This window comes from Berghia stephanieae, chromosome 3 (genome assembly GCF_034508935.2).
Source record: "Berghia stephanieae isolate SIO BIC M18660-M18661 chromosome 3, UCSD_Bste_1.3, whole genome shotgun sequence".
Lineage (NCBI taxonomy): Eukaryota > Metazoa > Mollusca > Gastropoda > Nudibranchia > Aeolidiidae > Berghia > Berghia stephanieae.
The window spans coordinates 90,844,345-90,868,497 of NC_088362.1; the positions used below are offsets into that span (position 1 = coordinate 90,844,345).

Below are 24,153 nucleotides of genomic sequence, written 5' to 3' on the forward strand. Positions count from 1 at the left end.
TTCCCATACGAAGCCTTTCCATTTTCACTCTTTCGTTAGTATTTTACGATCACCGGCTTCAGGCAGCCCTTACCGTTTTCTACTTTGAGTCTTTGAGGTCTTAGTCTTAGTCTTGCTTCGCTAATTTTCGTTGCTATTGACTATAGTCTACTACATACTATTTAGTATCGTGTTGTAACCTTTATTATAATACTCATATGAGCATCACAATCACCAATCACGCTAGACATTTTATCATAATACTTCATGTGGGGCAGAGTGGATCAGCGGTACGGTTTTTGCTTCGTACCCGAAAGGTACCGAGTTCGTTCACCCGCCGCTGCGCTGTGTGGCCTTGAGCAAGTCACCTCGCCCTAGCTCAATTTGCGGCGCTGCACCGCGGTTATTCCAGTCTTCCCTGGGAATAGACCCTAGAGATAAATTTCCTCTATGGGATGAATAAAGGATTTATTTAGACCAGTGTTAGTCACGGTAAACTAAATTTCCTATTGGGTTAAGGTGTAATGTAAATGTTGCTGCTTGAAACTCGAAGAAATCAATAACATTGTGAAATTGAATGTGAACTTCAATTTAATATACGAAAACAGATAAAATGGACGTTTCGGGTTTCCCCCTTATCAACAAAGCAAGATGAATGAAAGAATCACTTAATTTGTTTTTTTAATTGAGTTTTTATACAGCGTAATATCCACTAAATGTGCTCAAAGTGCTTTACAAGGGGTCCCTGGCCAACAGCAACATTTAACATGTAAGACGGGACATGATGCCTGTTGGGCGATATTACAATTTTTTCGGACAGAGACAACGCTGTTAACGGCCAGGTACTCATTTGACACCTGAGTACGGTGAGAAATTGTGAGTAAAGAGCCTTCTCCAAGGACTCAACTATGTGCCGAGCGAGGCCCAAACCCAGGACCTTCTGATCTGAAAGCGAGTGTCATACCACAAGACCACAACAGACGTTTAATTAGTTTGTTTGTTTTTTGCCTATTGAGCATGGTCGCAGCTCTAAATTTGAATCTTTTATTCTTTTACTTCCACAGATCTATCTTAATGATGCCTTGGGTTGATTCAGACCAAAACTAATTTGTGTGGTTTTATTTAACAATGTTAATGACATTGAACATACATTGGATACAACAATGCCATAATTTGTCATGTTTATCATGTAAAATCATGTATGGACCTACAAAACCATTATTTTGAATGGTGATTTGATGATGATGAACAAAATATGTGTGTTGTACAAAATAAATGGCAAAGCTAACAAAATGCAGTCTCCTTAATAAGAGGAGACTAGGGATTGACAAGTGCTGCAACAAATTGAAAAATAATATCAGATGTTTCTCTTAACATGGTTGGAATATATGAGAGGATGTTAACATTTTTCAGTCTTTCATTAGCTTTCTCAACATGAATTCTACATGAAGCTATTTCTTTTGTTAATAAAATCTCATTTTCAGTAAATTTATTATGTAAAAAGGAAGGAATATTTACAGTTACTCCTTGAGGTAAAATATCTTGAATCAGGATGGGGTTTTACCTTTATTACCTTTATCTGCTAAAATTAAATCTCCAGGGCTTAAAATTAAAAGTTTTAGTAATCCACAATTTTGTACAATGACCTTATCCGAGACAGACCCTGGATACAGTTTAGAAATAAAATTTATCACACCATTTGGACTCAGACCAACAAGAGCTTTAACAGAATTCATGGACCTATAAGAATAAATTAAGAGTTGTTTATCCATTTCTTTAGGAATAGCAATTTGGTCATCTGTACAATCAATGATCATTCTGCAATTTGGAAATCTTAAAAATGATGATGGAGCTGATAGTTTATTTTTATGTCTAGAAGGGCATGTAACCTTCATAACATTTTCAAAGAGAAGCTTATGGCTTATGTAAAACATGAATAAAAGTTTGTATAATATTTGTTATAGTACTTTCACTAACGCTAAACAATTGTGAAATATGAAGGTTAGCGTAGTTCTGTCTAAGTTTCATCAGTGTAATAATGAAAATTTTGTCTTTTAATGCAACTGTCTCTTCCTGAACTTCCCATCCACTATAATAAATAATGTTACCTCTAAAGCACTCAACATATTGAACAATAATATTAAATATTTTAAAACAATGTACACCTGTCTCCATTCGAAGAACTTTTTCTGTAAGGCTTGAAACAGTGTAAGTGCGTTGAATCTAACTTAGTTGGGTTTTTTAAAGCTAGCTATTTCCTTATTTTTGTCTGTAATTTCTTGTTCTTGAATTAAATTTGTTGTTCTATTTAAAATATCCTCACTTGTTCTACAATCTGTTTTTTTTTTAAAGATGGAATCATGTGATGATGGTGACGAGAGTTGAGATGATGATGAGGGAGAAGATAATGAGGATGATGATGAGGAGGAAAATAATGATGATGAGGAATCTGGTTTTTTTAAAGGTGTGACTTTGTGATGATGATGAAGAGAGTTGAGCTGATGATGATGATGATGATGATGATGATGATGATGATGATGATGATGATGATGATGATGATGATGATGATGATGATGGTGGTGGTGGTGGTGGTGGTGGTGGTGGTGGTGGTGGTGGTGGACTTCTTGATGTTGGTGCCAATTGAGATGGGGTGGGAATTCCTTGTGTCACTTTTCTTTTCTTTCTTTCTGGCTCTGATGGAAACAATTTATTTTTATTTCTGTCAAACCATTCAGGGAGGTTGGCTTTGTCACCATCTCTGAAATGACAAGAACACACTCTTGATGATGATGTTGGATCTTTTGTCCTTTCTCCTGAAATGAAAAGATTAAAAAAAAACCAATAATTCTGTTGGGCATATTGGGTATATTATTTAATTTGATAAGTACTTTGTTTTAGACTATCTTGTTTGACACCAGCTCAATGCATGATAAATCAAAGGTGTGCAAGAGACTAGGTTACTGGTGGGTCTCTCGCCTGTCTTTTATGAAATCGCACATTCAGCAAAATGTCGCACTTCCTCATTACTTCTTTTGATGATTTTGACTAGGTATATATAAAAATATGAATTCTTAAATTTACACAGTTAAAGTTGATCTTGGGGTTGAGTGTGGCAAGACTGGCGTTTTCTCTTTATTTCAGTCAGTACTGTACTGGACAGTGCGGTGATGGAAACTTTGGAGTGTCAACAATCGGGCACAGGTAAAGGAGAGAGGTCCCTGCCGCCAGGGGCGGTTGGTCACATTGTATTTAAGGCGGCACAAATCCGAAATACAGAATCAAATTTTATTGGTCTAGTTAATTTAACTTAATTTGACCTACTTTGTATGTGTGTGTGTGTGTATGTGTGTATGTGTGTGTGTGTGTGTGGAGGGCGGTATTGCAATTGTTTGCATATATGTGCGTGTATTTGTGTGTGCGTGTATGTGTGTGTGTGTGTGTGTGTGTGTGTTAGAATATTAACGAGACGTACTCACAAAAGAGCATCAATTATCTTGGACAAAACTTGTCTGGTAACTTTCACCTGTTCATTATAACGACTCACAGACGCAGCATGTCCTGTTTCCAACTGATTTCTTATATCTACAACGTTGAAAAGTTTATATTTAACACCATCTGTGACATGGCTATTTGATTCAGAATGTTTCTTCAGTGCCTGAGAGATGTGCGCAATATCACTGAATCCTCCTGTTGTCCGTTATAGCATACATCACCAAAAATCAAGCAATAAAAACAATGAAGCGTTTTACGGCTTTCACTGGCAGTAAGCCATTCAACATTTTAAAAATAATCATTATTCAATAGGCGCTGTCTCCTCGGAGTGTTAGAAACTAAGTTAAAATTCACTGGTTTGTGTGGACCTAAATCTTTCACCACTATTTTCTCTTGTGGGGATAAGTGTCGGAATTGAATATCAATTAAAAAATCAACATGATTCATGATTGGTTACAAATTACAGAAATAACTTTTTAAAATAAAATGATTCAAGATAAAAACAGGTAGGTTTCATAAACAATGACAACAGCGATAATACTTTTCTCTGAATACTAACGACTAACGGTATGACACACAACTTTAGAATAATAGAATTTAAAAATCCACATTTAATTCCAAACGCAAAGCACTTGTTAACTTCACACACAATCAGCGACATCTTTATAATTATACTATTATTAGTATTAGACAATGCACACAATACAAGTTGAGTAGGGATCGTTGGGAGTGTGCGGGGATGAAGGACTCCGTGGGGTCAGGGATTTTTATTTATAGTACCATGGGGCTCTTCTCGGTGCATACTTTGTTTACTGTTCTTTTTTATATTTAATATATATTTAAGCAAAACAAACAATGATAAAATATATATTTATTGCCATTCTCTTCATCCGTATATCTAAGTGAAGCAAAGCCTCTTCTTTCAGTGATAAAACTGATATGGTTTTAATTTATCCCAAGTAGGACCTCAGGGCGTGCATCGCTAGATTGGCCGTCTTGGCCTAATTATTTTAGCAGTGAAAGACAATAGTTAGTTGGGGAGGGAGGGTGGAGGGAGATTGGGGAGTAGTAACTAACTTTCTTCAAGGTACAACGGAGTATAGGATAAGGACAGGACGGCCAAACGAAGACTGGCTCATATAAACAAAACAAAAACTTCCCCACCACACCACACCCTCCGCTCATTGTCACCCCGCGCAGGCAACGGGGGAAAGATGAAACGTGCCGATTTGACGCTACCTTCGCGGAGCGACGCACGAGTCATCAAATATTAAATTCAAAACAAAAAGCAGTATGTGCTAAATTTTTAATTTTATCAAAATTGTAAAATTGAAGTTTTTTGTTTGGTTGACATGCTAATCTACGGAAAATATAGGGCGGCACAAAACAACTTCGCTCTATTGACCGACCGCCAGTGCCTGCCGCCATCTTGCTTTGTTCACACAGAGTTGCCACCTCGGCTGTCGGGGAGGGGAGGCATGGCAGAGAATCAGAGAAACTTTCCAAAAAAAAGAGGAAAGTATGTGTGTTTGTGTGTGTGTGAGAGAGAGAGAGAGAGAGAGAGAGATATCTGCGTGAGGGGAGGGGTGGGGGGGGGGGGGGAGAGGTTGCGTTATTTTATTTATTTATTTTCATTTTGCCATAAAGGTATCGAGTTTAAAGTAAGATTTTAACAAATATTTTCTTCTCTTTCTTCTTGTTCTCCTTTTTAAAAAAAATATCACTTATCAGTAGAACTTAACTCTCATTCAGTTTATCAGCCTTAACATCAAAACGATTGAGATATCATTTTTGCTTCAACTTCAATAAAAATCTAGTTTGGAATGTATTTTTATTATAATTTCGTGCAATTGTACACTTTAATCATAAAATATAGGTCTACGTAAGCTAGAACTTGACCTAGATCTGGACTACGAACTCTATCAAATGTTCGACGAGGCGTGCGTGCTTACCTGACTAAAGTGATCCACTTTTTCTTCAATTTTTTGTCTGCCTGTCCATTTGGAAATCTGTAAAACTTGCAGGAGTGACTCTCTGACTGGTGTAGACAATCTGGTACAAAACACTGGACCATATTTAAGATAAAAATTGTTTTTTGAGCGATTTTCCAATTAATCCTTGCCCGGACCAAGCACGGATTTTTTTTTGTTTAGAGCCAGCCGATTCGTTGCTAGGCGGACGTGACGTCAGACTGTGGAATCCTATTCTTTGCTCACAGTGATAAAATTTGAGATTAGATTCGGGTAAGATATAAAAATCTGAAAAGGTGTGAATGATGCAGAGTCCAAAAAAAAAAAAAAAAAAAAAAAAAAGGAAGGAAATATCAGAATAAATCATCTGATAAAAAATCAGCCTGCCTCGAATTGGGATTGACCCTCAAACCTGTTGATTAATAATAATAAGATAGAAGAGGATGTGCCAGAGACAAACCAATTCAAATACAATGAGATGGGGGCAATGAGATGGAGGTTAAGGAGAGGATACAGGCAGGCTGGAATAATTGGAGGAAGGTAACTTGAGTTATATGTGACAAACGAATTTCCACAAAGCTGGAGGGGAAATATATATACATCTGTTTTAAGACCAGCAATTTTATATGGACTAAAGACAGCAGCTACAACAAAGAAGCAAGATAAAGAAGTTGAGGTGGCAGAAATGAGGATGTTGAGATGGCCACGGCTGGACAAGAAAATATAAAGTGAGAAATGAACGAATTTGAAGGTTGACTGAAGTGAAGAATGTATCAATAAAGATGAGAGAAGATAATATATTATTGAAATGGTTCGGACATGTAACGAGATGAGAGAGGGAGTACGTGGGAAGGAACGTATTTATTGACTTACAATTAGTGAGATAGAGGAAAAAGGGACGTTCAAAGGCTAGATGGTTGGATAAGGTAAAGAACAATATGAGATAACTGGGTCTAGAGGAAGACAATGCTCTGAACCGTGATGCATGGAAACGTGGCATTCATTCTGGCAACCCTGCAAAATGCGGGAAAAATGAAGGAAGAAGTGTGTGTGTGAGTGTATGTCTGTGCGTGAGAGAGAGAGATAGATAGATAGATAGATAGATCGACAGATAGATAGATAGATAGAGAGAGAGAGAGAGAGAGAGAGAGAGAGAGAGAGAGAGAGAGAGAGAGAGAGAGAGAGAGAGAGAGAGGGGAGGGGGGGGGGGGGGGGGGTGGGGGGGGGGGGGGGGGGGGGGGAAGAGGTGGCTGTCATGAAATGAAACCTAATAGAGCCGGTTGATCGGGGCCTGCATTGTCCTACCGCAACTAAGAACTTCCGCTCTAAACTCTAAACCGAGAACCGAGAAAGGCACTGTCTCAAATAAAAACAACGGGATTTAAACCCAAAGAATTGTTTTTGTATTTGAAATGACTCTTCGCCTAAATCAACAGTAGAGTAGAAATGTATCTTCATTGAAATGTTTTAATGTTTTCATCCACGATTGAGGGTAAAGATAATTGTATTTTTTGTTTTTTTTCTTTTATATGAACAACAAAACATGGTTGGTGATGGTGAGCTCACCCTCTCACTCACACTCACAGGCTCAGGTCCTCAGCAGATTACTTAAGATTCAGACTCACTGGTTCTATCTAATTCTAAATCTCTGTCTGTCTAGTCCGGAGTCTGCTGCAGTTATTCTCAGACCGGTATGTGAATAAATTATTTTCTGCAAAAAAGCACAGTGATCTGGAAGAAAATGCCAATGAATGTCAACAATTGTCAATTTTGTCAAATCTCAATCACAATCTCAATCTCAGCAGTCCTCAACAGTTGACAATAGATTACTCAAGATTCAGACTCTCTGGTTCAACTCGCTCTTTCTAATTCTAAATCTCTGTCTAATCCAGAGTCGGCTGTCGTTATTCTCAGACCCAGACCAGGCCCAGGCTGTTACTGTTACTGTTATTAGTAGGTACTTTGGTAAAAAATTCAAATTGGATTGAGCTCAATGAAACCTATATCATTTTAAAGTGCTTTTCAACACGATTCTAATGATACCAAAATTGTGAAAATCAGATAAGCAGAAAAAAAGTTATGTTAATTTAAAGGCTGAAAAATGGTCTTCTATTTGCCTTTGTTATTTACTGACGGACTTTGTGATCTGAAAATTGTTGCATTTCCGGTAGTAACCACCATTTGGATTTCAAAACTGGTCTAAAATGGCCGCTAAGATTTGAGTAAGGATTTTACTGGAACGAATTTCATGGATGCGGTATACAACTTTGCCCTGAATTTAATTTTATAAAAAAGTTAAGATGTTAAATAAACGTGCCAGCATGAAATTTTGATTTACCAAGTTCTAATCTTTTAATTATCCAAAGCTAAATTATACCCTATTTTATCCATAATCAAAAGTTATACTAAATTGTCATTGATTTTAAAATAAACTACACTAAACGATAGAGTAATTTCTCCTGAAGAAAATAAGACATCAATCATTAAAATCCATCCATAAACAAAAAATCTATGGAACTTTTTCTGAGACCCATCACTCAAAAGTCCAAAAAATCGGGTCACAGCCATTAGGCCATTTATCGGCTCCCTGCTGGAGGGCCAAATGGACGTTTACCAAAGTACCTATTATAAGTATTCTGTTTTATTAAATTATTGTCTGGAATAATGCAAAATGATCTGGAGTTTGCTGCATATTCTTTTTAAAAAGTTTTTATGCACCTCCGTTGGCTGCATCTTAACAGATCGTTTTTATGCACATCTGTTGCGCATGCACAATCCATGCTATTCAGCATTATGGATGCTGTGTTTCTGTACTTGAACATGTCATAAGTTATTATATTATTAATATTAGGCTGTGATTATCCCCAGACACCTGTCTGGCGATAATGAAAATTCATAAAACATAAAATTAACCAACATTAAATCAGTTGTTACTACATATACACAATATGCGACTTCGAAGTGGGTGTCATGGCCGAATGGTTTAGTCGTCTGTCATGGAAGTTTTACCAGAATCGACGTTGCGGGTTCAAATTCTCTTTCTGTCTTGGTTCCTTTCTAGTTTCTAGCAAATTGTCATATTCACCCCCACTCTGATCTCAAAAAGTGTCTAAAAAGAATTAATGATTATATAGCAAACAAACAGAAATATTCAGAGAGCGACCAAATGGTCAGATAGAGGAGAAAAAAAACAAACAATAATTTTTTTAAAAATAAAAAACAATTTTAAGAAATTCATGCTCAGAAATGGAACAAAAGGCCAAACAAATAGGAGAAAATAATAGACTCGCTCAAAATAAATAAATAAAAGAGGTGGGGGGAGGATGGATTGGACATTTATCCCTTGCAACGAAGTCGACGCATATTGTGTATATGTAGTAACAACTGATCTAATGTTGGTTAATTTTATGTTTTTATAGATATTTTATTAACTTTCCTTATTTCTATGTGCATTTGGAATCATTCCATATTCTGGAATGTGGATAATTGTTTACAAGAGCAGAGTTTCAAATATGTGTCTGGGGATAACGAATTTTCATTATCCCCAGACACCTGTCTGGGGATAATCACAGCGTTAATATTAATATTGTGTGACATCTGTGTGTCCTTGTTAATAAAAAAAAATTATAAATTATAAAACAAGCCCTGATGTCTGACATGAAATCGAAATTTAAAAACACAAAATAGAAGTTTCATTGAAGGTAAAATAATGTTTGAGAAGACCTGATTAACCTATCATGAATAGTCTAGACCTGTAAATTCTCAGTCAATTAACTGAAATCAGTCAATTTGTCAAATTCAAATATTTTAAAAAGGAAAGAAAGAAAGAAATAAAAAAAGAAAGAATTCACAAATCGTAGTCGAATGACCGTAAAATAATTAGGAGTGTTCACAAGCGCTACGCATAGCTCATGGGGACCGTTTATATTAACGATGTATAAATTGCCAAGACAAAGCGACGCTTTTTATTAGACCTGTAAATTCTCAGTCAATTAACTGAAATCAGTCAATTTGTCAAATTCAAATATTTAAAAAAAAGAAAGAAAGAAAGAAGAAGTGAAGAAAGAAAGAATTACAAATCGTAGCGAATGACCGTAAAGTAATTAGGAGTGTTCCATAACGCTAGCATAGCTCATGGGAGCCGTTAATATTAACGATGGTTTATTGCAAGGCTAAGCGGCGCTTTTTAGAATTGGCGTGACTGAACACATTCCAGTGTAATTTCACACAGCCTTGTTAAATTATTTTTTCACTTTCCAACCTGTCGTGATCCAACGGTAGCCAATTTTAACTGAGCCGCCGAGCGATAAATTTCACTGTTTCGTCTAAGCCAAATTGACCAAATTACAAGCAGGGGTTTAAAAGTATAAAAAAAATAAAATGCGAATGCCGGAAGTAACATCTCTAGTAGATGATGGAGACACTTTAAATCGAAAGTTAGATTAGGATAGATTGCTACAAGCACATTTCGATTGCCTCACATTGTAAACAAACTGGTTGACCATTTTTCACTGATTGAGTACCTGTTATAAGAACAATGTAAGTAGCCTAATTAATTCCGTGCAATCAGGACGTTTTCTGCCATTGTTTTTGCTCAAGCCAAGCGAGCTTGCTGTTTTGTGGCGATTTACCTTAATTTCGATTCTTTGAATTTTCCGCTACGCTGCCGAAGTTTCTTCTTGATAATTCACTTCTACTTAATAATTCAGTGTATTGGCCAGAAGTCATATTTATTTAAGTTTTTTTTTTCTCTGTCATTTACTGATTGAAAATCAAGTTTGCTCATTGCTACATTATTCTAATGTTCTCACAATGGCTGAGCTGTTCGTGGATCGCAATTCAGACTTGTCGAGCATCGATGAAGTTAAGGATGTGAGTGTGAGGAATAAATTCAATTGGTCATGGCTAGAAGTTAAAGATGATAATGGTGATTATTTTTCTGACTATGTCAAAAAAAATTCCAGAGGCAGGAATATGACTTTGATGAAGTCATCTTTACCTATATGAATGACATGCTTATTTAGCATTCCTTCTACATCAAATTATGGCAGTCATACTTCCAGTAAGAAATAACACCCACTATTTTAATGTATTGTTTTTATCACTCTCCTCTCCAATGATGCCCTTATTTTTTTTTAAATAATTGAATCTTCAGTTTGTCGAAGAGTTTCAGTCAATTTTTATAGAGCTCATTTACAGGTCTATTTTTATAAAAGGCGTGTCTGAACACTTCCCTGGGTATTTTCACACATCCTTCGTTAAATTATTTTTTCACTTTCCAAACTGTCGTGATCCCAACTGTAGCCAATTTTAACTGAGCCACCGAGCGATAAATTTCACTGTTTCATCTAAGCCAAAATTGACCACATTTACCTGGGGAGTCTCAAAACTATGATAAAGTAAATTGCGAATGCCGCAAGTCCGTTATGTAGACATCTTCAAATCGAAAGTTAGGATAGATTGCTACAAGCACATTTCGATTGCCTCACGTTGTAAACAAACTGGTTGACCATTTCTTCACTGATTGAGTACCTGATTATAAGGAACAATGGTAAGTAGCCTAATTAATTCCCGTGCAAATCAGGACGTTTTCTGGCATTGTTTTGCTCAAGCCCAAGCGAGCTTGCTGTTTTGTGGCGATTTACCTTCATTTCGATTCTTTGAAATTTTTCCGCTACGCCTGCCGACGTTTCTTCTTGATAATTCACTTCTACTTAATAATTCAGTGTATTGGCCTGAAGTCATATTTATTTAAGTTTTTTTTTCTCTGTCATTTACTGATTGAAAATCAAGTTTGCTCATTGCTACATTATTCTAATGTTCTCACAATGGCTGAGTTGTTCGTGGATCGCAATTCAGACTTGTCGAGCATCGATAAAGATGCGAGTCCCGTGAGGAATAAATTCAATTGGTCATGGCTAGAAGTTAAAGATGATAATGGTGATTATTTTTCTATGTCAAAAAAATTCCAGAGGCAGGAATATGACTTTGATGAAGTCATCTTTACCTATATGAATGACATGCTTATTTAGCATTCCTTCTACATCAAATTATGGCAGTCATACTTCCAGTAAGAAATAACACCCACTATTTTGATATATTGTATTTATCACTCTCCTCTCCAATGATGCCCTTATTTTTAAAAAAATAATTGAATCTTCAGTTTGTGGAAGAGTTTCAGTCAATTTTTATAGAGCTCATTTACAGGTCTAATAGTCAGGTGACCCCGTAGCGCAGTGGTTTAGTGGGTTAAGCTATCCGACTCTAACCTTGAGGGTTCTGGGTTCGATTCCCATTGTGGACAGTTATTTTTTTATTGTTATAGTTATTGGATATATCTTTAATACCTTGAATTAATTTTTCTTATTATATTACAGTGATGCCAAAACTCCGGTTTCACTGGAAAAAACTCCGGTCTGGAGCAAAAAATTCCGGGCTCCAGGCAACTTCCGTCAAATTCCCTCCGACCACCACATCATCATCACTGCCACTAGTATTACAACCATCATCACTACCACTACTACTGCAACCACCACCACATCATCATCACTACCACTATTACTACAATCACCACCACCACCACATCATCATCACTACCACTACCACAACTACCATTACTATATTACAACCACCACTACCACATCATCATCAATACCACTATTACTACAACCACCTTCATCACATCATCACTACCACTACTACTACAATCACCACTACCACATCATCGCGACCTCTACTACTACAATCACTACCACTACTACTACAACCACCACTACAACATCACTACCATTTCTACTACAACCACCACCACCACATCATCACTAGCACTACTACTACAACCACCACCACCACATCATCATCATTACCACTACTACTACTACAACCACCCCACCACATCATCACTACCACTACTACTGCAACCACCACCACCACATCATCATCACTGCAACTACCAGTACTACTACAAGCAACACTTCAACATCACTACCACTACTACTACAACCACCACCACCACATCATCACTATCACTACTACCACCACATCATCGCTACCACTACTACTACAAGCACCACCACCACTTCATCTTCATCACTACCACCTTCGCTACTACAACCACCACCACTGCTACTACAACCACCATCACCACCACATCATCATCACTACCACTACTACTACAACCACATCATCATCACTACAACTACTACTTCTACTACTACTACTACTACTACTACTACTACTACTACTACTACTACTACTACAAATACTACTACTACTACTACTACTACTACTACTACTACAACCACCAGTACATCATCACCATCATCACTACCACTACTACTAAAACCACCACCACCACCACCACCCATCATCATCAGTACCACAACTACTACTACAACCACCACCACTACCACATCATCATCACGAGCACTACTACTACAACCACCACCACCACATCATCACTACCACTACTACTACAACCACCACCACATCATTATCATCACGACCACAACTACTACAACCACTATACCACCACCACATCATCATCACTACAACTACTACTTCAACCAACACAATATCATCATCACTACTGCTACAACAACAACCACTATCACATCTTCATCATCACTACTACTATTACTACAACCACCAACACCACATTACTGCCAGTACTACAATCTCTACCATTAGGTTTTGGCGCTTTACTTCATTTGAAATAAGGAAACTTTGGGATTGTATTTGGCATTGTGTTTATGTATCATAATATAATTCTAATCAGTTATCTGTTTAGAACTATACAATATGTAAACACAATATCAAATACCATTCAAATTCCTTTTTCTTGTATGCGGAAATTCCTCTTTCGGCATTGATATTCCTACAAGTGGTGTCTGAAACTCCTGTGAGCCAAATTTAAAGTTGGCGTCTCTGATATTATTTATTATTATTATTGTTATTATTATTGTTATTATTAGTATTATTATTATTATTATTATTATTATTGTTATTATTATTATTATTATTATTGTTATTATTATTATTATTATTATTATTATTATAATTTTATTTTGATTAAAAAAAAAACATTGGTACCATTGTTATCCACATGTACTTATATTTATATATATATATACATGTCAATTATTATTATTTATAATACTTTATCATTCTCATCGGTATTTGTTTACCTCGTTTTTGTTTTTTGTTTGTTATTATTTGTTTTTAAAAAAACTTTTTATCATATTTATAAAAATATGGAATTTGACTTTTTAAAAATGATTTATTCATTTTTATTTTGCTCATTTTGATCATATATTTGTATACCAGGTTTCTTTTTACCTTTCATCTTTTAAAGTTATTATTTATTAATTATTATCATTGTATCAAAGTGCACTGGCAATCATTAAACAGTGTGCTAATCTACAATCTAAAACTATAAGATATGAAGTGAGTAGAAAAGTGCCAGAAGACAATAGAAAATAAAAATTTTTCGCGGCGGTGGTGGGGTTTGAACCTGCGACCTTATTGGTACGACAACTCCGCCTGGCAGGTGAGAGCGTGGCTCTACCGTGTGAGCTATCCACGAACACAAAAATATTCGTTTCAAACCCAAGTCATTTCTAGATCCCTCTCTCACCCACTTCTGGGACCGCCGATTCGTTCGCCCACCACCATCGCGAAGTATTTTGACCAGCAGTTAAGCTTAATAGCCAATATTCTCAACACAAACATATAACATAGAAACGATTGAGACATTGAGTATGCTCCGGTGTATGGGGTGAATTTTTAATTCAGAAAGGTGAGTGGAGCAGGCACTTATGTTGGTAACAACAAGATATGAAGTGAGTAGAAAAGTGCCAGAAGACAATAGAGAATAAAAAATTTTTCGCGGCGGTGGTGGGGTTTGAACCTGCGACCTTATTGGTACGACAACTCCGCCTGGCAGGTGAGAGCGTGGCTCTACCGTGTGAGCTATCCACGAACACAAAAATATTCGTTTCAAACCCAAGTCATTTCTAGATCCCTCTCTCACCCACTTCTGGGACCGCCGATTCGTTCGCCCACCACCATCGCGAAGTATTTTGACCAGCAGTTAAGCTTAATAGCCAATATTCTCAACACAAACATATAACATAGAAACGATTGAGACATTGAGTATGCTCCGGTGTATGGGGTGAATTTTTAATTCAGAAAGGTGAGTGGAGCAGGCACTTATGTTGGTAACAACAAGATATGAAGTGAGTAGAAAAGTGCCAGAAGACAATAGAGAATAAAAAATTTTCGCGGCGGTGGTGGGGTTTGAACCTGCGACCTTATTGGTACGACAACTCCGCCTGGCAGGTGAGAGCGTGGCTCTACCGTGTGAGCTATCCACGAACACAAAAATATTCGTTTCAAACCCAAGTCATTTCTAGATCCCTCTCTCACCCACTTCTGGGACCGCCGATTCGTTCGCCCACCACCATCGCGAAGTATTTTGACCAGCAGTTAAGCTTAATAGCCAATATTCTCAACACAAACATATAACATAGAAACGATTGAGACATTGAGTATGCTCCGGTGTATGGGGTGAATTTTTAATTCAGAAAGGTGAGTGGAGCAGGCACTTATGTTGGTAACAAGATATGAAGTGAGTAGAAAAGTGCCAGAAGACAATAGAGAATAAAAATTTTTCGCGGCGGTGGTGGGGTTTGAACCTGCGACCTTATTGGTACGACAACTCCGCCTGGCAGGTGAGAGCGTGGCTCTACCGTGTGAGCTATCCACGAACACAAAAATATTCGTTTCAAACCCAAGTCATTTCTAGATCCCTCTCTCACCCACTTCTGGGACCGCCGATTCGTTCGCCCACCACCATCGCGAAGTATTTTGACCAGCAGTTAAGCTTAATAGCCAATATTCTCAACACAAACATATAACATAGAAACGATTGAGACATTGAGTATGCTCCGGTGTATGGGGTGAATTTTTAATTCAGAAAGGTGAGTGGAGCAGGCACTTATGTTGGTAACAACAAGATATGAAGTGAGTAGAAAAGTGCCAGAAGACAATAGAGAATAAAAATTTTTCGCGGCGGTGGTGGGGTTTGAACCTGCGACCTTATTGGTACGACAACTCCGCCTGGCAGGTGAGAGCGTGGCTCTACCGTGTGAGCTATCCACGAACACAAAAAATATTCGTTTCAAACCCAAGTCATTTCTAGATCCCTCTCTCACCCACTTCTGGGACCGCCGATTCGTTCGCCCACCACCATCGCGAAGTATTTTGACCAGCAGTTAAGCTTAATAGCCAATATTCTCAATACTCAATGTCTCAATCGTTTCTATGTTATATGTTTGTGTTGAGAATATTGGCTATTAAGCTTAACTGCTGGTCAAAATACTTCGCGATGGTGGTGGGCGAACGAATCGGCGGTCCCAGAAGTGGGTGAGAGAGGGATCTAGAAATGACTTGGGTTTGAAACGAATATTTTTGTGTTCGTGGATAGCTCACACGGTAGAGCCACGCTCTCACCTGCCAGGCGGAGTTGTCGTACCAATAAGGTCGCAGGTTCAAACCCCACCACCGCCGCGAAAATTTTTTATTCTCTATTGTCTTCTGGCACTTTTCTACTCACTTCATATCTTGTTGTTACCAACATAAGTGCCTGCTCCACTCACCTTTCTGAATTAAAAATTCACCCCATACACCGGAGCATACTCAATGTCTCAATCGTTTCTATGTTATATGTTTGTGTTGAGAATATTGGCTATTAAGCTTAACTGCTGGTCAAAATACTTCGCGATGGTGGTGGGCGAACGAATCGGCGGTCCCAGAAGTGGGTGAGAGAGGGATCTAGAAATGACTTGGGTTTGAAACGAATATTTTTGTGGTCGTGGATAGCTCACACGGTAGAGCCACTTTCTCACCTGCCAGGCGGAGTTGTCGTACCAATAAGGTCGCAGGTTCAAACCCCACCACCGCCGCGAAAATTTTTTATTCTCTATTGTCTTCTGGCACTTTTCTACTCACTTCATATCTTGTTGTTACCAACATAAGTGCCTGCTCCACTCACCTTTCTGAATTAATCTAAAACTAACCTGACGAACGTAGGTGGGTCGATTCACAGAAAATAAGAGATGCCCCTTTTTTTTTTCTTTCTTTTTCAGGGTCTATTTTTACACCGCTCGTTTACACTCTCAACGGCGGTGCATAAAAAAGACATATTTTTGCAAAAATCTTGTATTTCAAATAAACTTGCACAATTTTTAGCTTTCTTTTATTGTTTCTTCAAAACTTCCGTTCATTAAAAATAAATAATAGCTTTTTTGACTCATCGATTTGGCTCTCATCCACCATTTCAAGGTGACGAGGTCAGTTTCAAAATTAATTGTATGGTGCTGAACCATGGAAGCTGACAAATTGCATCAAACTAGTGCTGCAGGAAGATACTGAGGATAGATAGTTTTGCAAGACACTTTGATGAAGAGGAATCAGGTCGTCTATAGTTTGTTGGGTTTTTTTAACAAAATCTTAAAACACCATACAATGCTAGCAATAGATAAAACAATTGGCTTTAAAAAATAGTTTGTTAAATTAAATAACTTTTACATCAATTTTCCCCAGATGGTCTGGCATGCCATCTTATTGTAATAGTATTGCAGTATGGGATGCACATACTCAAGGCCAAATGGTAGGAGAGATCCAAGTGTTCCGTCCTTTAGAGTGCAGAATGTCGATGTTGATGGTGCCGAACTGAATCGAGGACGGATTGAAATCAGAGATGGAGATTTGGTGTTCTATCAGAAAGGAAAAGATGAAATCAGGTACACTTGAATATAAAATACAAAGGAAATTCTAACATTTAGTGATATATATATATATATATATTCTCTTTAATGTCCCCATCTATCTGTATTTCCTTATTATACTTATACCTCAATTTTACATTCATGGAATGATTCTTTGTATGACACTTTTTGCTTAAAATTAGTTTTCCACTTAGCTCGATATTATATTTTTTAAATTTAGAAATGATGTGAAAATTTATGTAAATAATTTTTAGATATGTTTATTCAATTAATAATCTTTATCTTAACTTACACATCTAATCAACGACATTAATGTTACAGTTGTTTGACACCCCCCCCCCCCCCCAAAAAAAAAAAAAAAATAAAAATAAAAATATAGAATTAACAAAAAAACAAAAACAAAACAACAAAAATACCAAAAGAGAAACCAAACTACCTGTGGTATTGACATAAGAATCAACAATTGTTTTGAACGACAATAATTGCTGTATAATGCACGTTAAAACTCGTCTTCACTCAATCATTAAGTTCTTTTTAAGGAACTTCTCATAATATGTTTATTTGTTGTAGTTATGTTCATAAGTTCATCCCTTAGTAAATTGATGAATTGTATTTTAATTGTTGTTTTTTTTTTTTAATTAATGAATATACAATGTTCATTTATTAAAAGCAAAATTAGGTGACATTTATAAAATGAAGCCCAATTATTATTAAAAATTTTTTTTTGTGTTATGTGGTGTGTGTGTGTGTGTGTGTGTGTGTGTGTGTGCGCATGTGTGTGTGTGTGTGTGTGCATGTGCATGTGTTTGTTTTTGTTTGGTTTTTATCATAAACAATAATATCATCTTTGAAACTCAGTATGGACAAGCTAGTCGGTGACAATATTTAAAACTTAGTGTGAAATTCTTGTAAAATAGGATTGAAAACTTCCATTTCAGAAAATCATTTGATTGCTAATTAATGCAATTTTTTAAAAAACAACTACCTTAAAAAAGTTACTGTAATTTATCTTTAAACTTTTATTAGATAAATATTTTTGATCTCTTAAAAGCATTATTTCAATACAAAGATACCTCTATTAAAGAGAAAAAAAAAACGAAAACAAAAGAAATTTACTAAGAAATGGGTTTCATTTAAGACTTTATATTTTTTCTTTCCTACTCACATTGTATATGTGACCATCAGGATCGCTTTAAATTTTGTAAATATTTGTCTATCTCTTCAAAGATGGCCACTCCGTTGGTTACGTCGATATGGTTATGATCAAGAGTTGTTCTCCTTTGAAAGTGGAAGGCGGTGTGCTACAGGCAATGGCATTTATGCATTCAAGTGCTCCAATGCTGAGGATTTGTTCAACTCGGTTCGAGATAGGATAGAAAGGGCAGGTCAAGATGATCATAGAGCTCAACACCATCAGCAACACCAACAACAACAACAGCATCAACAGCAGCGCATGATGAACCATGGCACCTCTGCAAGAATAAGGCAAGCTTTATATTTCAAAATTACTTCTCTTCTATCTCAATAATTGATGCAAGTCATAAGTTCTTGAAATATTTGCCTTTTAGCAACAGTGAAATGTTCAGATTGTTAATTAATCTGATCCACAATTGATCCAAAAGTTTACAGACTATTTGCATGAAAGTGAATGTGTGCTTCATATTTGTTCTTTAAGAATGACAGTATTTAGAATGATGTGACCACATCAATAACTGTGTTGTATCTCCATTTTGTCAGGGTAAATATTTGTTCTCTATATGTATTTTAACTCACAAATTGTTTTTAAATGAGTTTTTCTCTTATATTAAATTTCTCAGTATTTTCCCATTCTCTTTCTCTCTGTCTCTCTCTCTCTCTCTCTCTCTCTCTCTCTCTCTCTCTCTCTCTCTCTCTCTCTCTCTCTCTCTCTCTCTCTCTCTCTCTCTCTCTCTCTCTCTCTCTCTCTCTCTCTCTCTCTCTCTCTCTCTCTCTCTCTTTCTTTCTGTCTCTCTTTCTCTTTTTCTTTCTAGTTAAAACAATTTGCATAATAACCATTGTATCATTACAAACAGGGCCCCACAACACACAGTGACACCAACAGTCCTGGCAGCTAACGACAGTTTTCTTCCCCCAGCCGACTCTTCTACATCACAAAACGGCAGTGCCACAAACTATGTGAATGAGAGTCTGTTGGAAATGAACATGGATCATGAGTACATCAATACTGGCCCTCCTAGATCCGTATCCGCTGCTTTCCCTATTGATGAGACAGCCGCTCTGGTGGATTTTCTACATAATCCTCCAAGCTTTGGTAGGGGAGGACAGACACAGGTGAACAATTTCTTTCATTTTAGAGTTTTGTGCTGTGTGAAATCTGTGGTGTAGTGTTAACACTTGTAAAAAAATTAAAAGAAAGAGAAAAATTATCACTCCAACATTTATGACCACTATTACCACAGCAATACATGTTTTTTTTAAAAACCATGAGCTCCACCTCAATGTTGCTACCTAGATTTTCAGCTTGACTTTTCCTCCCCTTTCTCCTCCCAAAAATCTGTTGATAGTAAGAAGGATCCTACTTCTGTGTCTATATCTTTACATTTATGCTGTATTTATTAGTTTTAAATGTCAATTTCAGATTTTTGCATACCACATCAATTCATCATATATAATATTTTTAAAAGAAATTCTTCAGAGTCACTAGGCCCATGGAGCCAGAGTTTATTCCAATTTTTTATAGTATGAAACTGACATTAGTAATTGCTTACTATGAAAATTTTTGTTTTCTATTTTTGTGGGAAATACTCCTATCTCTATTGAGTAAAAATCTTTTTGAATTTTGAAAATCCATTCATAAATAAAAAAGTTATGCAGTTTCAAAGGTGTCATTTATTTGGATGACTCCAAAGAGAGAAAAAAACTCGGAAAATATGGGACACTTTTCTACTTTTTTTTCTTGTTTGTGGCTGTATCTCGCTTAATATGTGGAATTAGAGATTGAAACGTCTCAATTTTATGGAAAATTTATCAGAAAATATGAAGACATCAGAAGAGTTCTAACTTGTACAGTTTTAGAGCTGTACGACTAGGGTCAACCATAATTTTGTTTGAAATGTACATATTGATCATTTGGACCTTTTCTGAAGTGTAATTTTAAGTCTACAACCCATACAAATGTTACGAAAAATGCCTGCTAAATTACTATCAATCAAAAACGTCCTGTGAGACCATGGCTTATGTTATTTCTGGTATTTTTTTGAGAGAGAGAGAGAGAGAGAGAGAGAGAGAGAGAGAGAGAGAGAGAGAGAGAGAGAGAGAGAGAGAGAGAGAGAGACCTAATCTACTGTGAGGAAAAGAGAAATTGGATAAGTCTATTTCAAAGGAGACAAAGATATTAAAAAGGTGAATTATGACGTCTAAATGTCATTCGCCATTACAATCAACAGTTGAATTATGCTGAAATAGAGACAGTGGATGCTGCACCAGCCAGTATGGAGAACCTGTTGGATGAGACTGGCCAGGGTCCCATCCATAATGTGCCTAGACGAGGGTTGGCGGATGGAAGGGCCAATCGTTTATCACAGCCTAGTATTGTATCAGGGGGAGGACGACATGACAGTAAGAATGTGGATGCTTCTTTTGTCATTAATTTTGGTGACTTTTTACCTATTTTTTTATCTTGACTTGTAATTGCTAACTGCCTTTACATGAAATCAGCAAATCATTAAATAACCAAAGGAAAGAAATATAAATATAAAACCTTGTTTAACAAATAATATTTAATTAATATCTATCTTCTGCGCAGTGATATCTGAGATTTTTAAATTTTTTTTTGCACTTTGTTGTACGTAGCCAAATTTAAAGGAAAATTAATCTTGGGATAAAACTTTCTGAATTTAATTTTTTTTTTCTTTTTTTTTTTTTTTTTTCTCTTCGTTTCTGTCTTTCTTTGATTGTAAGAGAGGATTCTTTTAGAATATTGTCATGCATATTTCATCCAAGTTAAAGATTTTTGATGCAACTATACTGTAAATTTGTGTTCAAAATAATTGACAATATTAGTAATGATAAAAAAGATAATGAAAATATAACACGTGAGAATCGTGAAAGGAATAAAAAGGAGCCCCTCCTCCCCCCCCCCCAAAAAAAAAAACTTGAAAATTATATTTTTATTTTTTTAAGGTTATACCAATATTACCATTGTTTTAGCTGACTCATTATATTTAACTTCTATTTTATATAATTATCCTTAGTCAACTCTACAATTTAATCCATATCACAGTTGATCATTGTTCTAACATCTTTCAGGTGCCCGATTCTCTATGCCTAATGACTTGATGGCAGCCACAGCAGCCTGTGCCATTCCAGACAGCGACTCCCTACTTCAGACCAGTGACTCTGACGTTTTTCTGGATGGGGCTGGGACAGGTGCCAGTGATGCTGGTTTTGTCTGTTCTAACTATGTCAATGTTTCAGTCGATGAGTCTGCAGGGAGTGTCCCGGCAAGGTCTTCCATCTCTGGTCCTGCCATTCGGCCCCCTTTCAATTTGATGCTTCCTCCTACTGCCCAGACTAGTGAGATGAACTATGCTAATTTGGCTTTTGACCAACAGCAGCCTAAACCCATCTCAGAGGTTGTATTCTTTGATTTTTTTTTCATCTTCATACGTCTTTTTTTTTTTTTTTAAGTTTTCTCTTTCATTTTGACGGCTAGTGCAGATTTATTTATTTATAACATGATGGTTTTACTCGCTTCACTTTTGCCTGACTTGATATTAATATGTATATGTGCTGTGATTTGGGAGAATCGTAAACCTTGTAAAATCTTGTTTTATTTTTTTCAGTAGTTTTTCATAAATTAAGTTATACTAAGTAAAATATACAGGTATAACGATGTGCAAAACATCATCAAATAAACAGCTACCCAATCTGAACAAAGCTGGATATGCAAAGATTACATTACTCTAAGGTCTATGATTAAAGAAGAAAGGTGCCGAACAATTTTTGTCCTTCAGCTTCTCATATAGAATGTGATTTACAAAGCAAAAGTCATCTTTGAGGCATAGATTTTGTTCCAGCACTCTTATAATTTTCTTGGCTTGTTACAGTGAATGAATGGATTCATATCAAAATATGTTGGAATAATTTATCTTAAGTGTCTTTGTCTAGGACAATGATCCATCAAAAAGTGCGAGTTAGACATTGTTATATATATGTTCCTTATCACATTGCAGAATGGGCATCACGACTCAGTATTCAAAGTTTTTAAAATTAGAAATAAAATTATAAAATTATGTACCTTTCTTCCTCCACATTGAAAGATTTGTTTTTAGCAACCTTGGATGGGAATTTCATGTCACGCTAAAGATAAAAAATATCTCTGAAGCAGGGTTTGAACTTTGGCACAATACAACAGATGTTATTATATTGCCTTATCCACTCATCCATTCAATTCAATCATTCAGCGCTAAATGATATGGATCAAACTGTTGGAGAATTTGATTTGATTTTTGATTTTTTTTTAAAACTTGCATTACTATATTTTATTTTATATCTTTTGTTTTCTATAATTTAGTTGACAGGCTTTTAAAAAAATGTTTATCCTTATTCATACATTTATTTTATTTTGTATTCCTAGGTCAACTATATAATGATCGACCACAATGCTCAATCAACTGATAATGGTGGGGTATCTGCTGGAGGCACAGGTGCAGGTAATTCTGCCACTTCTCCTATGTCACCCACCAGCTGCATGTCTTTGCCAGATTCCCCCAGTCGGAAAACTCGAAGCTACGCCAAGATAGATTTTGATAGGACGCAGGCATTGTCTAACACGGCACGGGCTCAAGATAATGAGGAGGGTAGCAGAAAGACTCGTCACAACAGTAGTATTGGTGATATGCCTTAGCTGGAACTTGAGAGTATTTTTTAATCCACTTGTTTAGTGCTGTGGTTTTATTTAAGTGTCTTTTGTTTGTTTTTGGTTTATTTTCACTTATTGATTGGATGAAATCTAATTCATGGATGTGAAGTTTATTTCATATGATGCGTTGATTATTGTTAGAATGATAAATAGGGTAATTGTTCTTTTATATCAAGAAAAGGGAATACAGGGTGCATGAACAGAACATGGTCAACTCCAAGAATTCGAGAGTGATGGTTATTTGTTTTTAGTTAACGTTGCATCACAACCAGGCCAATGTTTGTTAGAAATTTCATGTACTGACACTTTTTAGTTTGTCATAAAGTGTTCTGCAAGAAAATTATACATCTTATCAAGGATTTATTAAAACTGAAAATGTCCCAAGTTATCATCATTATCACAACTCATTCAACAACCGTCGTCACCATCATCATTATCGCTAGAATTATCATGGTTGTGCATCCTCAGGATTGTCCATAATTGAGACATTTGCTTCCTAGAAAACTTTTGACTCTTGCAACTAAAATTACCCCTTGGTGAGCAATAAGTTCCTATATAGTGCTTTATTACACTCTGCTGATCACTTGAAGCTTTATTATGCCTGGCATATGACTAAGATTTTAGCTTGAATATGTCTTCCTTCTGATGTCTGAAAGCAAGAAAAACAGATTTCATCCCTATCTGCTGGCACTGGATTTTATGCTCATGGACATTTGAGAAAAGGAATGGAATGCTTTGATTTGCAGTGAAGAAGGAAGGTGGGGGGGGGGGGGGGTTCTATATTTGTAGATATACAATTATTATTATTATTATTATTATTATTATTATTATTGTTATTATTATTATTATTATTATTATTATTATTATTATTATTACTGTTACTATTATTATAATAATAATAATTATTATTATTAGTAGTAGTAGGAGTTATAGTAGCAGTATTATTATTATTTTAACATTTTTGTTATTAGACCTAGATCTGACAATGTGTAGCAGTAGCACTCACAATTATCAAAGTTTA

General features: G+C 36.2%; 1 protein-coding gene and 1 long non-coding RNA gene across 2 annotated transcripts in view; one reads left to right on the forward strand and one right to left on the reverse strand.

Moving 5' to 3' along the window:
- The window catches only part of LOC144968801 (uncharacterized), a 6,015-nt gene extending 95 nt beyond the window's left edge, over positions 1-5,920 (reverse strand). The window contains exons 1-2 of the long non-coding RNA XR_013644654.1: positions 5,424-5,920; positions 1-2,792 (exon numbers count right to left, since the gene is read on the reverse strand). The exon at positions 1-2,792 is cut by the window's left edge and continues 95 nt beyond it. This is a non-coding gene — a long non-coding RNA (uncharacterized LOC144968801). The remainder of the gene's footprint in view (positions 2,793-5,423) is intronic.
- Positions 5,921-6,778: 858 nt separating this feature from the next.
- Positions 6,779-23,884, forward strand: LOC144968803 (uncharacterized). Its single transcript, XM_078907507.1, has 7 exons — positions 6,779-6,933; positions 17,046-17,245; positions 18,458-18,715; positions 19,282-19,540; positions 20,656-20,827; positions 21,518-21,843; positions 22,848-23,884. Exons 2-7 carry the CDS (start codon positions 17,085-17,087, stop codon positions 23,115-23,117), a joined length of 1,446 nt encoding a protein of 481 aa, XP_078763633.1. The 5' UTR covers positions 6,779-6,933; positions 17,046-17,084; the 3' UTR covers positions 23,118-23,884.
- The last annotated feature ends 269 nt before the right edge of the window (positions 23,885-24,153 follow it).

Excerpts from the sequence above, each read along its gene's own strand:
- LOC144968803 (XM_078907507.1), top strand. The coding sequence starts at position 17,085 with ATGGGATGCACATACTCAAGGCCAAATGGTAGGAGAGATCCAAGTGTT. Across the intron at positions 19,541-20,655 it reads GTAGGGGAGGACAGACACAG|TTGAATTATGCTGAAATAGA; the intron begins GTGAACAATTTC and ends TACAATCAACAG. Across the intron at positions 20,828-21,517 it reads AGGGGGAGGACGACATGACA|GTGCCCGATTCTCTATGCCT; the intron begins GTAAGAATGTGG and ends AACATCTTTCAG.